This window comes from Molossus molossus, unplaced genomic scaffold (assembly GCF_014108415.1).
Source record: "Molossus molossus isolate mMolMol1 unplaced genomic scaffold, mMolMol1.p scaffold_m16_p_18, whole genome shotgun sequence".
NCBI classification, from domain to species: domain Eukaryota; kingdom Metazoa; phylum Chordata; class Mammalia; order Chiroptera; family Molossidae; genus Molossus; species Molossus molossus.
This window is the reverse complement of record NW_023425353.1, coordinates 10,258,267-10,272,459: the sequence shown is the minus strand read 5'-3', so window position 1 is coordinate 10,272,459 and position 14,193 is coordinate 10,258,267. Positions and strand designations below refer to the sequence as shown.

Below are 14,193 nucleotides of genomic sequence, written 5' to 3'. Positions count from 1 at the left end.
TCAGTCCCCTCGCCTCTCTGGTCCAGCTGCACTGCCTTTTGGTGCCCCCTGTTCCTCACCTGGGTTTAGCACAGGCTACTCCACCTGCCTCCAATGTGGGTCCCTTGCCCTTTCACCTACTTCTACACATCAGCAAACATCACTTCCCCAGGGATGCCTCCCTGACCCCCATGTCTGGCACCAATCTCATGCACCCTCCCCTGCCTGGTATTGTTCCCAGGTGTCACTGTTTGTGTGGTTACTTGATTGACATCAGTCTTTCCCACTAATTTCTCTGAGAGCAAGGTCTATGTCTGATTTTGCCTCACTGCTGTGGCCCCAGTACCTTGTAAGTTGCCTGGCCCACAGTAGACACTCAAATATTTGTTGGAGGCATGAACGGTTTAATGTCTAAAAGCAATAACAATGGGTAAATCTCTTCTAAAAGTGCCACTGCATCGTTGTTATGGAGGAAATGACAATAGTAACAGTGGACAAGTGACTGTTGCTTAGGAAGGGCCAACACACAACAGGAGCCCAGAGTATGTGCGGCTGCACGCACAGTGCCCAGGACCAAACTCTCCACGTGGAAGGGGAGCCCGATTCTTCTGCAGCCCCAACATCTACCTTAGCACCTAAGAAAATGCCCAAAAGGTCAGTGACACTTGGTTCTTCTTTACTGAGTTTCATTTAAGCTTGCAGGTCTATTTCCAAAAAGTTCATGTCAACAACTTCATAGCCAAGATATTGCAGGTTTGGTGGCTATTACCCACCCCTGTTCATTCAGCTTTAAACAAAATTGGAAAACTGAAGAGAACAAATTTGCAACTTTAATTGCAAACTGAAAGGTGGCACCATGAACTCAGTATCTTGATTGCTCTTGAGAAACATTTGAAAATCAATACTATGATATTAACTATAACATATTCTTTCATGTTATCCATGACAGAGGAAATCGTTTCATATTATTCAAACATGTACAATTATGACTAACAAATAAAAGGTATTTTTCTCATGTAAGCCCCTTTCCAGGGGCTAGTTTAATTCAAAAAGTGGTTTTGAACACTTAGCCCAGGGTGGGAGATATGGGGTAACCTGCATAGCTTTGCTTTCTAGAGCCTCGGAAACTAACAGAGGAGGCCATGGGGGCAATAGAAAGAATTCAAGGTCCAGCATATCAAGAGTCCAGCTTTGTAATTTTGCAAGTAAGAAAAATGAGGCTCCCAAGGGTGATTATCTGTTGATAGATTAATGCCAAAACCAGATCTTGAACTTAAACATTCCCTTTAAGGACAGGATACGATCAAGGATATGTGTAAAGACATGACCTAATTCTGTTGTTCTCCTTGGCTTTCTCAAAGCCACTGCATCCACTTGGGGCTGAAATAGTAAGCAAACATCAGTATGGTCTTCTTTTTTTATTTTTTTATCCTCACCCGAGGACATTTTTCCATTTTTTATACAGATAGAGTGGGAGGGAGAGAGAGGAAGAGATAGAGAGAGAGAAACATTGATGTGAAAGGGACACATCGAGTGGCTGCCACCGCACGACCAACCAGGGCCGGGGACAAACTGCAACCGAGGTACGTGCCCTTAGCGGGAACCGAACCCGGGTCTCTCAGGACCGCAGGCCGACGCTCTAACCGCTGAGCCAAACCGGCCAGGGCAGTATGGCCTTTTTAAGGGAGCAAGATCCCACTTCCTACCTCTCCTTTCTAATCTCCTTCTCATATATCAGGTAAAATAATTTCCCCAAATGGGATACCAACCTGAGTCCTTCATGAGGCTCGGCATGCTCTGGCCCCGGCTCCGGCTCTGGCCTTGGCTGTAGCCTCACCTTCCACTGTTTCTTCCCTTTCCCAGGTCCAGACCCTGCTTTCTTTGGCCCTCCAATCATGCCGTGCTTTCTCCACACCAGGGTCTCAGCACACACTGTTTCCCCAGCTTGGGACACTCTCCTTCCTTCTTCCCTTCCTGATCATGCTCAGAGAAAATGCCATTGCTCTGACCTGTACACTGGTCCCTCCCTGCCCTCCGTAGATGCTGCCGTTACTCTTGATTGAGCTCTCTGCTTGATATCTACTTTGTGCAGTAGACTCTAAGCTTCCAAGATGCGGGAACCCATTTCTGCCACTCACTGGAGCATCTCCACTCCCCAGCACAATACCTAGAGCCTTAGTTAAGGAGGCTAAGCTGCCAGAACAAATAAACTTCACATCCTCAGCATTTTACAGAAGGAGACGTTATTTTTCCTTTTTTATGTGGCAGTTTTACTCCATACAACCGTATAGGGACACAGGCAGATGTGGCTGGTGGCTTCAGCATGTGGATTTCAAAATATCCCTGAAGATGTCTCTGTTAATCTGCTGGAAATGGGAAAGAGCGTGGAAGAGCTTACGTGGAAAGGGATCACGTCTCTTCTACTCCTTTCCCATTGGGGGAACTTAGTCACATGGTCACAGGAAAACATCAAAGACTAGGCTGTGTGGGCAGCCATTGTCAAGCACTTCTTCACCTAAATGTGTCAAGGGAAGAAAGAATTTTAAAGACAGATGGTTACTCCACCAGAATGCTCAGTGAATATTTATCGAACATTACGAATCTTGAAGCCATTGTATTGCTCTGCTTTAGACACTTTTATCAATACTCAAACTCCCGGAATCATTATGTTTTTTTGTTGTTTTTTTTTCATTTTGTTGGCAGCATTTCAATATCCAAACAACTGGCTTCAATCAAAGGTAAGGCATGGGGCACCGAGATGCACGGGTTTCTTCTCTGGTGTGACAGTGTGCCAAGAGTTAAAACAACAGGACATGGAGAATGCAACGGTGGCAGGGAACTTGTGGACAAGTCATCATTCATGATGTTCTTTTCAAAGATTTGGAAACTGAGATCCAGGGATAGAAATTAGCGTACCCAAACTTAGCCCAGTAAACCAAGTCACGAGGGGTCCCGACTCCTAAGTCAGAGAGACTCACACCGGGGTCCCGTTGTCTCTCCATTGCTGTGTCCTCAGTAAGTCCACCGCAGGACGTCAACATCTAATTCATGAATGTTCAGTGGAACTTAGGACGCTGTCTACCCCCAGCTGCCTCTGGTGATTGAGTGAAAACAGTGTGGCCAACCCCTGAAACATAAGTATTTTCCCTCAGAATTCCATTTTTATAGGTAAAATATCTTTAGACCTAGCATTACTGGCATGAAAAAAACCACTCATATACTTGGATCATTATCAAATGATCATTAACAAATATTAGGGAAAGTTTTAAAACGAGGTGATTCTGACAGCTTGCTGTACTGAGAGCTGTATTCTAGTACACAGAGTGTCGTGAACATACTAGATCAAATGGCACCAGGCAGGTGAGGAGAAGGAGGCAGAAAGTTGTTCTGAAGTTCAAGTCAGCTCCGTCCAGCACACGCACCGAGCCAAGGACACACCGGGCCTGGGAGTGAGTGCCAGATAAACAGGTGCAGGGACTGTCCTCGGGGAGCAGAGTCCAGACCTGCACTGTCCCGTACGGTAGCCACTGGCCACGTGTCGGAACTGAACATGTAACCTGTGCTTAGTTTGAATTGAAATGTGCTGTAAGTATAAAGTATATGTCAAATCTAGAAGACAGTAAAAAAGTGTAAAGTATTTCAATCATTTTATCTGTGTCTTTTTACTTTTTTGATGTGGCCATTAGAAATTTTTAAATTATTATTATTGCTCACATTACATTTCTTTTGGACAGTACTGTTCCCGAAGGTGATTTAGACGACGAAACAGAGTGTTTTAGTGGAGGTGTGATATGTCTCTGTTTAGGGAAGTAAGAAGCATAAAGGAGGGACACGCAGCCCAATGTCAGGGGTGGGGAAAGTGTCCTACAGGATACACTGCCTGAAAAACAACATCTGGAAGCAATATGAGTCGTGGTGAGGGACCAGACTGGCTGTGTGACCTTGAGCAAGCTACTCAACCTCTCGGTGCCTCAGTGTTCTCCTCTGTAATGTGGGGGTGATACTGAAACCGGCCTCAGAGGGCTGATGTAAGATCTGAATGCACTGCCGCATGCACATCTGCTGGAGGGGTGGCTGGCCGAGAGGGGGCGTCACAGAATCCATGCCCGCGGCACCCCCCCCGGGGTGCGCTCCAGGAAACAAGACTATTCCCTTGCTCCTGCTCGCTGCTCTATCTCCACAGCCAGGATGGGCCTGGCAGTAAATACTTGCCAACAAATTCTCCTTGGGAGAAGAGAGTGTTTAAGGAACTGCACACAGTCGGGATTATTAAAGGGCAAACAGAGAGGAGGAAGTGGCAGGAGAGGTGCACACCAAGCGGCCTGTTCTAAGGCCCCCTCCACGCTCCAGGCGAGAGCGCCAGCGACGCGGCCAGAGAACCATCAACCCTCTGCCCGTTGCCAGCGGAGCCCTGACAATGTGCTTCCACGTGTCTGCTCCCGACTCCGCGCAGGCAGGCCGATCGGGAGGCAGCTGCTGCCTCAAGCGAGGAACCCACCCGTAAAGGCAGGAAACCAAGCGCCCCCCCCCCCCCCCCGAGTTCTCCAGTGTTGGTAGCACAACTAGAACTCCTGGCTAACTTGTATTCTTAGTATTTTCCCACTCGGTTTTTACCGTGAGCATATGCTACCGTACAGTCCGGGGCTGTTCTGACGGAGCCCCGTCTAGAGGGCAGTCAGGCCTGACTGCAACAGAGGCTGGAATGTCTGGACTCCACAGCTCCTGGGGTGCCCTTGCAGGGGACAGTCCAAAGTGGCAGATCTCTCTGTGGGCTTTGAAGCAGACAGACTTTCAAATCGTTTCTCTGTCACTTCTGAGCACTGTGGTCTTAACCTTCTTAATCTCTGCACGAGTCTGTTTCCAGTGTGTAACACTGAGACACAAATAGTGCCTGCCTCTCCGGGCTTACTGAGCATTAAATAAGATTATGTTTGAAAGGCACCTGGCACATAGAAGCAAGGAAGGTATCTATCATTATTTGCAAGCTCACTCAAGCTTGGAAATTCACCCCTTCCTCGCCAGAAGGACACAAGCAGCAGGACAAGAGACTGCTGTCCCCCATGAGAAGTCTCGGACCCAGGAAAGCAGCATATACTAATTATTCCTGGTCATTTATTAAGAAATCAACTGATCAAGATTACAGGTGTTCCCTGTAAGCAATTTGCTTCTTAAATACAGTACTATTTAGAAACAATTTAACTTAGCCACTTAATTTCAAAGTTATCACCATCCAGCCCCCCACCAACTCAAATACACACACCTCAGGAAAGACGGACACGAGCTAAAAGAAATATGCCCATCTGCCTGTATTTTGATGGACAGGAAAATCTCGGTAATCGAGGAGAATCCCAATTTTAAATGCAGGTTTCCAGATGCGGCAGAGGCGAAAGGATAGGGGAGAAAGAGTAAAAACAGAACTAAGCAGGGGATGTTCTGCAGCTGGGTTCTAGGCTAGCCGGAAGGACAGCCACGGGACAAGCAGGGAGACAGGATCAGAAAGCAGGAAGGAAATCAAGGAGTAAGAAGTTGAGGACATTGTTGAGGACAGCGTTTGCAGTCATTCATTTGTGAAGCACCTACTATGTGTGAGCCATTGTTGTAAATGCTGATGATTCCACAGAACACGACACAGGCAAAAACATCCTTTTCTTCATGAGTCTTGTGTTTTCAATACGGATCCAGATTCAAGCTCTGCCACTTCCAGCAGCGTGTCCTCGAAAGAATCACCTCCTTTCTTCACTGAGTAAATGGTATAATGCTGGAAAGAACAGTGTTCGTGGACTGGAAGAGTCAGTGTAGCAAAGACATCAGTTCTCCCCAAATTGCTTCCTAGGCTTAATGCAATTATTACCCAAATTTAAGGTTTTTCAAAAACAGCCAAGCTTATCCTCAATTTTAAATGGAAAGAGAAAGGCCCTAGAATAGCCTACATAATTTTGAAAAAGAATAGTGTCAGGAATCACTCTTTCCAATATTAAGACTTACTATAAAAATCAGGCCCTGGCTAGTTGGAGCGTCGGCCTGCGGACCAGAGAGTCCCGGGTTTGGTTCCCGCTAGGGGCACGTACAAAGAAAAGAAGAAAGAAAGAGAGAAATCAGAAGCGTAACAAAGGGTTAGTGGTCAGTGGAACAGAAAAAGGGACCCAGAAATTGACCAACACAAATATGCTCAGCTGCTTTTGGACAGAGAGGTGAAAGCAGTTCGATGAAGGAAGGACAGAGTTTTCAACAGCTGGTCATCCACAGGTTAAAAAAAACCTCAACCTAGTTTTCACACCTTATACAGAAATGAACTCAAATGGATCACAGATTAAAATGTAGAACACGAAGTTATAAAACTTTTAATTACACACAGGACAAATCTTTCCTAAAAGGATAAACTGGTAAGTTAGACTTTATAAAACTAAAATGATTTCCTCTACAGAGGACCCCCTTGGGAAGATAAAAAGGCAATTTACAGACAGAGAGACAATACTGGCAAATCGCACGTCCCATCGAGGACTTGAATCTTTAATAGATGCGGAACTCTCAAACCTCAACAACTATTTTTAAATTCAGTTATAAAATGGGTAAAATCCATGAACAGATCTGAACAGACATTTGCCAAGGAAGATACACAGATGGTAAATAAGCCCATGAAAAGCTGTTCAGAGTCATTAGCCACTAGGAAATACAAATTGAAACTGCAGTCAGCACACACCTATCAGAATGACTAAAATAGATGGAGACGATACAAAGGCTGGTAAGGGTGCAGAAAACCTGGATCCCTTACATATTGCTGATGGGCTGTAAAATGGTACATCCACTGTGGAAAAACAGCTTGTAGTTTCTTTAAGTGGGTGGGGAGGATCGCCCTGGCTGGTTTGGCTTAGTGGTAGAGCGTCGGCCTGTGGACCAATGAGTCGTGGGTTCAATTCTGACCAAGGGCACGAATGGGTCATGTGGGAGGCAACCAGTCCATGTGTCCCTCTCACATTGATGTTTCTCTCTCCCTTTCTCCCTCTCTCTCCCTTCCACTCTATCTGCATATAAATAGAAAAGTATCCTCAGGCGAGGATTTAAACAAAGGAGGGGGAGATCATATGATCCAGCATTATACTCTTGGGCATTTATTCCCAAGAAAAGAAAAATCATGTTTCGTACAGTAACTTGTACACAAATGTTCAGACAAGCTTTATTTGTAATAGCCAAAACTATAAATCACCCAAATGTCCCTCAAAGGTGAATGGCCACATTTCTAGGTAGCTTTCCTCCCAGACCCACTCTGTAATTTTTTATTTTTTCTATCTCTGTACCTTCTTTGTCTCATACATCACAAGTTGCAAATATGCATATTGTATATGTATATGGAGAAGTAAATAATTATCAAATCCATATAAAACAAATATGTGTGCATGCACCTGCATCCTCTTGATTATGTTTAGTGTCCCCACTGGGCTGTAAGATACAGGGCAGAGGCCACAGCTGGCTGTGTCCCCTCTGTGGACGCCCTGGGAGGGGACCAGGAGCACCGTGACTGCTCCGTACGAAAGTCACATTATTCTGACTGATCAGCCTTCTCTGAATTGACAGTTATGGAGCATAACATGGGCTGACAGCCGCGGGATTCTGTTTTTCTTTGTTTTATTCTTATTTATTTATTCAACAGCCAGTATTAACACCTACTACGTTGTTGGCATCTGTGCTGAATCTGGGGATAAAATGAGAAGGAAATGTAGGATCCCTGGCCTCGGAGAGCCTGCATTCTAGTTGGGGAGGGAGCCGATTAAACATGCAGTAGCTACAATGTAAGTTTCGTAGTTGAGGGCTGTGTTAGGGACTAAGAACAGAGCTTAAGAATGTTCTTCACCGTACCTTGTGCAGTGCCCAGTGCTCACTGCGTGCTACCCGCCGGAAAGAAATGAGTTAGCACTGACCCTCCAAGGAATTTAAACCAGAGAAACCAGCTGGGACGTCACCGTGCTTGAGGCAGTGTGAGTCAACGAGTTCACTCATCGATCATGACATCCAAGAGCTGGTTCTGGAAGTAATTCTCCTTCATCACACTGGCAGGAGGTGACACTCCGTCTGACACATAATATTAACTCCACAGGAGCAGGACTCTGTCTCATTCACTGAGGTAGCTTCAGTGCCAGGCACTGAGCCTAGTATATAGTACTGGGTGCTCCATAAATATTTTACAGATCAGAAATCCCAAGCTTAGAGAGGTGAGGTTTTTTCCAAGATCACATGCAAGAAAGTGGTAAATCTCATCCTAATTCTACCAATTCTATTGCTCCTGAAAGAATTTGTTTAAAGGTCCAGGATCCAATACCCCCTCGTCCCATTCCCAGTAGGAGACAAATGGCCCAAGAACAGGGCCAGGTTGGCGTCCACTTTCTAACCCCATTCCCCACATCCCATAGAGGATAGACTCCCGCGTCTGGGGAAAGGTCATCTCTCACCTGGGCTGTGCACTGTGATTCCTTCTCCCGCAGCTCTGGGGAAGGGCTCAGATCTGGAGAGAGCCATCGCCACTGCTGCTCTGATCTTCAGAAATTCTTCTGACGCTGAGGGTAAACTTGAAAAAGCTACTGCCAAAAATCTGCTACAAACCCAATTTAGGAATTTCACAGAGGTAAGAGAATTAACAGGCCTGAAGAAACAAGAGCAACACCATAATGGCTGGTCCAACGAGCCTCCAGCTCCAGCTCATTCACTAAATAGTTTTCGAACTCCTACTGTAATGTCAGGAGGTGAACTGAGCACTGGGGTTCCTGCGGTGGAAACCTAACAGTCCAGCGGAGTAGAGAGATGTGCTGAAGAGTAATTAGAAATATCCAAAGGATGGCAAAAGAGTAGAGCATGCACAGAAAGAAAAAGCAGAGGGACCGTCTTGGGGCCGGTGGTCAAGAAGGGCTCCTGGAAAATGAGGGTATCGCTGAGAGCTGAAGAATGAGCAAGAGTTAGTAAGTCAAGGGGGTGGGTGAGGATGGTAGCATTCCAGGCAGAGGGAATGGCAGATGCAATGCTGTGAAGCATGTCCAAGACCTAAGAGGGCCAGTAAGCAGTTGCTGAGAAAGGGGAAGGAAGTAGGACGCAGTGTGGGATGAGGTTGGGAAGGTGGAAATAAGCCAAATCTCACAGAGGCATAGCCTGAGGGCAGAAGGAAGCTAGGAATGGTTTCTAAATCCAGGAAGAAGAAATTACACCAGCTTCAGATCAGAGTAGGGTAGGGGTGGGGGTGGAACAAAAAAGAATGGATTGACTGTAGAAGTAGCCAAAGGGACGACGATTGGATAGTTTGGACCAGGGTGGTAAATACATCGGCTGTTTGGAAGGTGGAATGAATAGGATTTGATCACTGATTGGCTGTGAAGTTTGAAGGACAGGAGGAGCAAATTATGATACCCCAGTTCTAACTTTGGGAAAAAGCAGGTGGTGGCCCTGTTCCAGAGAAGAGAAAGACTGAAGAATCAGCAGATACGAAGTGAGTGGGGTTGGGAAGGAGGTGATGAATTCCATTAGAATGTGTCACTTTTAAGATGCTCATGAAACAGAGGCCAAACTCAGCAACAAGATACATGAGTTGGGAGGTCAGAATAGAATCTGTGTTCAAAACATAGAAGTGAGAATGAGCAGTGTCTAAAGGGTCACTGACCTGAAGGGGAGTGACCTGAGTCACCTAGAGGGATATATCTCAAGTTCAGCCAATTGAATAGCATTTTCAATATTTTTCCCACAATTGCCTATAGCCTGTATTATCATTTACTTAGAACTTTTTTCTTGCATCACCTAAAATTGCATTACATTCTACCAGCAGTGTGCATTCATACTTTGAGAAATATTGGCCCAGGGAAAATGAGCAAGAGTTATAAGTGGTGGGAAAGATAAGTATTGTAAGTCCCTTAAAATATAAATATATATGGTGTTAGCACACGAGAGTTATATAACATATCATTCACTGGGAGCTGGGTCAGTCATCGATTCATACAGCTTTCTATGAATCTATGATTATTTCAAAAGAGCATTGTGAAATTAGCTTTTTAAAAAATAGATTCCACACATAAGTGATTGTTTTTAAAAGGCTAATTTGATAGAAACAGAATGGAATAGTAGTTGCCAGGGTTTGGGAGAAGAAGTAGTGGGGTGATAAAGTCAAAGGGTATACAGGTTCAGTTCTAAGAAGTTCGGGGATGGACAGCCTGGTCGCTATAGTTACTGATGCAGCACTGGGCACTGAAAAGTTGCTGAGAGTAGACCTCAGCGTTCTCACCACACAAACATGATTTAACTATGGAGCTGACGGACATGCTCACATCTTGACTTTGGTCATCATGCTCATGAGGTACACATATGTTAAATCATCACATTGTACACGTCAAATGTATAAAATTATATCTGTCAATTATTCTTCAATGAAGTTAAAAAAAAAAGAGTGTGGAGTGTGTATGTGCCTGTGTGAGACACGGAAGCAGAGAGACCTCAGTGTGATGCAGGAAATGATGGGAAAGAGGTGTTAACCATATCTAGCTATTTTGGAGTAATGGAATAAAGATTAATTTTACATTCTCCTTTGGAAAAATATTTTTCCAAATGTCCAGGATTAAACATGTACTATTTTTTTTAAAAAATTTTTTTTTAAGGAAAGCTATTTTTTTCAGCTAGAAATATCGGGCAGAATTTGGCAAATTTTTGGAGTCTTCAAAGAGAGGGTGAGTGAAAAAATCCTATACCATTTGCCTGCCTCACAGGCCAAAAGAAATGGCCAATCCCGGAGAGAAAGGGGGCCCTGCACCCGGCTCCCAGGCGTATCCTCAGGGAGCTTCTAACAAGGATAACAATGAGGACCCAGTGGATGGATCATCCTCTGAGAACACCAGAGGAAAAAACACAAAAACCGACACCATCGGGAAGGTCGCCTTGGCCTCCTGGCCCTCAGTGGGCTGACCCTGAGGAAGGCCGCCAGTGGCTGAGTCTCCAGCAGCAAATACTCCCAGGCCTCCTGCAGTCCTGCCCCCTGCTGGAGATGACAGGCACCGGCGAGCAGAGCCACATTTCAGGGGATTCAGGGGGCCAGCTCACCCCCAGGCAGGCCCAGTATCCATGGTGCCTGCCCCTGAGTAATGTTAGAATGCTGCCTCGGGCGAGCCACCCTCCGTGAAGTCCCCGCACAGGGACCAGCACACGAGTCCAGACAAAGACCAAGGCCCCTCCATTGCCGATGGCTTTCTCCCAAACCCCCAGGCAGAGTTCTCCAGTACACTGGACTGGACCCTGTGGCCACGCCTGGGTTCTGAGGGGAACACTTCTTTCCCACATGCCTAAGCAGAATTGGGGGGATCTTATTCCATAGCCAGTCAGGAAACTGAACACACAAAAGGCACAGCGAAGAACGTGTTTGCCCTCACAAAGCTAACACAGCCGGTCAGGCCCAAGGGCGCTGGACCTTGGTCCACTCACGTCCCAACAGTGCTGTGCAGACAAAGACCCGCTGCCGCCCCTGACCTTGAAGCAGGTGTGCTTTGCGCTAGTGAAGGGCTCCCGTCTCTGTCTCGGAGTCTGAGCCTCTCCGCACAGCATTCGGCTCTCCTGGCGGGGCTGGGAGAGCTCCTCTGGCCCTCACGGCGGGTGTGCCCTCGTGAGAAGGAGCTAGAGAAACAGCAATGGTCTAAGCCCAGGCAGAGGACCATACCGCCTTCCTAACAGCCCTCGTCCTTGCTGTGATGGTTTCTTCCAGCTAGCACGTGGGTGAGCATTTGGGATTGAGCTAAATGCAAACACAGCTCTTTATAACAGCGAATCCAATGACCTTAACATTTTTAATGCCACTTGGAAGTGATTTCACAAGCTGTGCTTGGAAACTGAAAAGCCTCTCCACGTATGTACTATTCACATTTCCTTGCAGCCGTTTATGAGGACCATGAACTTGGATTCGTTTTGTGATCAAACTAAATGCTGAACAGTGTTCCAAAGCACATCTTTTCTTTCAGCATATTTTAGTCCATATTTCTGGATAATCTACTTGTTCGGTGGAACACATGCTGTGTAACTCTCATAACAAAGATCATGTTTTGAAAATCTGAAAACATAACACTGGGTGTTTGCAGAGGCAGGATGGCTTCGCAGTAAGAGAGGGCTGGGTAGCCGAGGCTGTGAGCCCGGCTCCGGACCAGCGGCCGCCTGGCTTCGGGCTGGTTACGCAAATCTTGCTGAGTCTCTCCTGCTGCAGCTGCAGAGTGGACCTAGCGATGGTACATACTCAACAAGGTCACTGTGAGGCTGCAAAGGTCTAACACAGCGCTTGACTGGCAGCACTGGTGGCGACTTGACATGTTGTTACAGTGAATTGCAAGTTTATTACTGCTTATATCTGTAACACCCAGGTGCACAATAGGTTAGGTTTATACTTTTTCTTTATTCTTACAGGGACAAGAAACCAAACCAAAGTTCAGAGACCTCCTTTCTGAACTTGATGAGCATACAGAAAATAAGCTCGACTTTGAGGATTTCATGATCTTACTGTTAAGCATCACTGTCATGTCAGACTTGCTACAAACTATATGGAATGTAAAAATGACGAAATAAACAGCTTTCACTGTGCGGCGAGACAAAATAATGATGAAAGATAGTGTTAAATGATTAAAGCATGTTTCCATTTATTTTCAATGAATTGATATCTTGGCTTGCATATGGGGATAGCCTGGACGGTTCTGCTTGCTAATGTTCAGACCCAGTACAACTCCAGACTCCACATATTCTCTCAGGAACACCTGAATGATATGCTCTCTGGGTGCGTCACAACCTGGTAGATTTCTACCTCTGCCCATCATGTTGCTTTTGCTGAGTCAGTGGTGACAGAGCGCTTTCCTCAGAGTCAGAAGTCATCATTACTCATTCATTCAGCAGCATTCACTGAGCAGCTGCTCCATGGTAGTGCTGGGGGTGCATGAAGAACCAGCCAGACCATCTCTGCCCTCACATGTGCCTGGAGAAGACCAGCAGAGGAGAGGACACTGACCGTGTGTTCATCAGTAGCATATGCAGCATCGTTACCAATGTGATAGGGGTGACAGGTGCTGTTACCACCTGACCTGGGATAAAGGTCAAAGCTTTACTGATACTTTGCAAAAGACAAAGTTATAGAGAAAAAAAACAAATCAGTGGTTGCCATGGCTGTGGGTGGCAAGCAGAGTTGTCCACACATCGGCATGAGAGAACTCTGAGGGGGATGGGAACGCTCTGTAGCTTGATCATGGTGCGGTTTCATGACTGCATGCGTTTGCCAAACTCTTAGAACTGTACTCTAAAGATGGTGCACTTCATTGTACGTGAATTATTCTTAATTAAACATGACTTAAAAATAAAAACAAAAAATATTCTTGTACACCCTGGCCGGTTTGGCTCAGGGGTTAGTGTGTTGGCCCGTGGACTAAAGAGCCACAGGTTCGTTTCTGGTCAAGGGCACATACCTCGGTTGTAATTTGGTCCCCGGCCCTGGTCAGGGTCGTGCAGGAGGCAACCAACCAATGTGTCTCTCTCACGTTGATGTTTCTCTCTCTCTCTCTCTCTCTCTCTCTCTCTCTCTCTCTCTCTCTCCCACTCTATCTGGAGATAAATGGAAATATATCCTTAGGTGAGGATTTAAAAAAAAAAATTCTCTGTGACCACGGTTTAACCAACAACTCCTTAAGATTATGATCTTATGTCCAAAGATTATGTGGTAATGTCCTAAGGAGCCATATCCCCCATGGTCACACATGCATTCCTGAGTTTAAACTATATCTAGATATAAATTACATACACACACAGCTCAATGCCTGAACCTTTGAGACTGACCTTAACAAAGACTTTTATTTGTTGTAAAACCAAGTCTCCTCTCTCATCTCCCCTTTTCCTCCCAGCCCAACATGGTAAGGTTCACATACATATGTTAAGAAAACTCCATCAGGAGGGAGACCTTTACCCTTGGTCTGGAAGTGCCCCAAACCCACCAAGACCCGACTCCTTGGTCCTCCCCATGTTCCAAACCTCAGACTTCCTAAGTCCAAGCATTTGCACACATTTGCACAAACCAGGCTTTGCCCGCTCTCGCCATTTCTCCAGGAGGGCTCATACTACAAGCCGGACACTATCTTAGGGGCTCTGCAGATATTAACTCACCGAACCCCTAATAGCCCCTGGTGGTATTATTATCATTTTGAGGAAACTGAAGCACCAGTCATACAGCTGTCA

The 14,193-nt window shown here is 45.9% G+C and overlaps 1 protein-coding gene across 1 annotated transcript; it reads left to right on the top strand.

Moving 5' to 3' along the window:
- The first annotated feature begins 523 nt into the window (after positions 1 to 523).
- On the top strand, positions 524 to 12,546 carry SNTN (sentan, cilia apical structure protein). Its single transcript, XM_036267255.1, has 4 exons — positions 524 to 633; positions 2,683 to 2,717; positions 8,457 to 8,596; positions 12,388 to 12,546. Exons 1-4 carry the CDS (start codon positions 524 to 526, stop codon positions 12,544 to 12,546), a joined length of 444 nt encoding a protein of 147 aa, XP_036123148.1.
- The last annotated feature ends 1,647 nt before the right edge of the window (positions 12,547 to 14,193 follow it).

Coding starts and splice junctions, on each gene's coding strand:
- SNTN (XM_036267255.1), top strand. CDS start 524: ATGTGCGGCTGCACGCACAGTGCCCAGGACCAAACTCTCCACGTGGAA. Junction 634..2,682: donor CCTAAGAAAATGCCCAAAAG/GTCAGTGACACT, acceptor TTTTGTTGGCAG/CATTTCAATATCCAAACAAC. Junction 8,597..12,387: donor AATTTAGGAATTTCACAGAG/GTAAGAGAATTA, acceptor TTATTCTTACAG/GGACAAGAAACCAAACCAAA.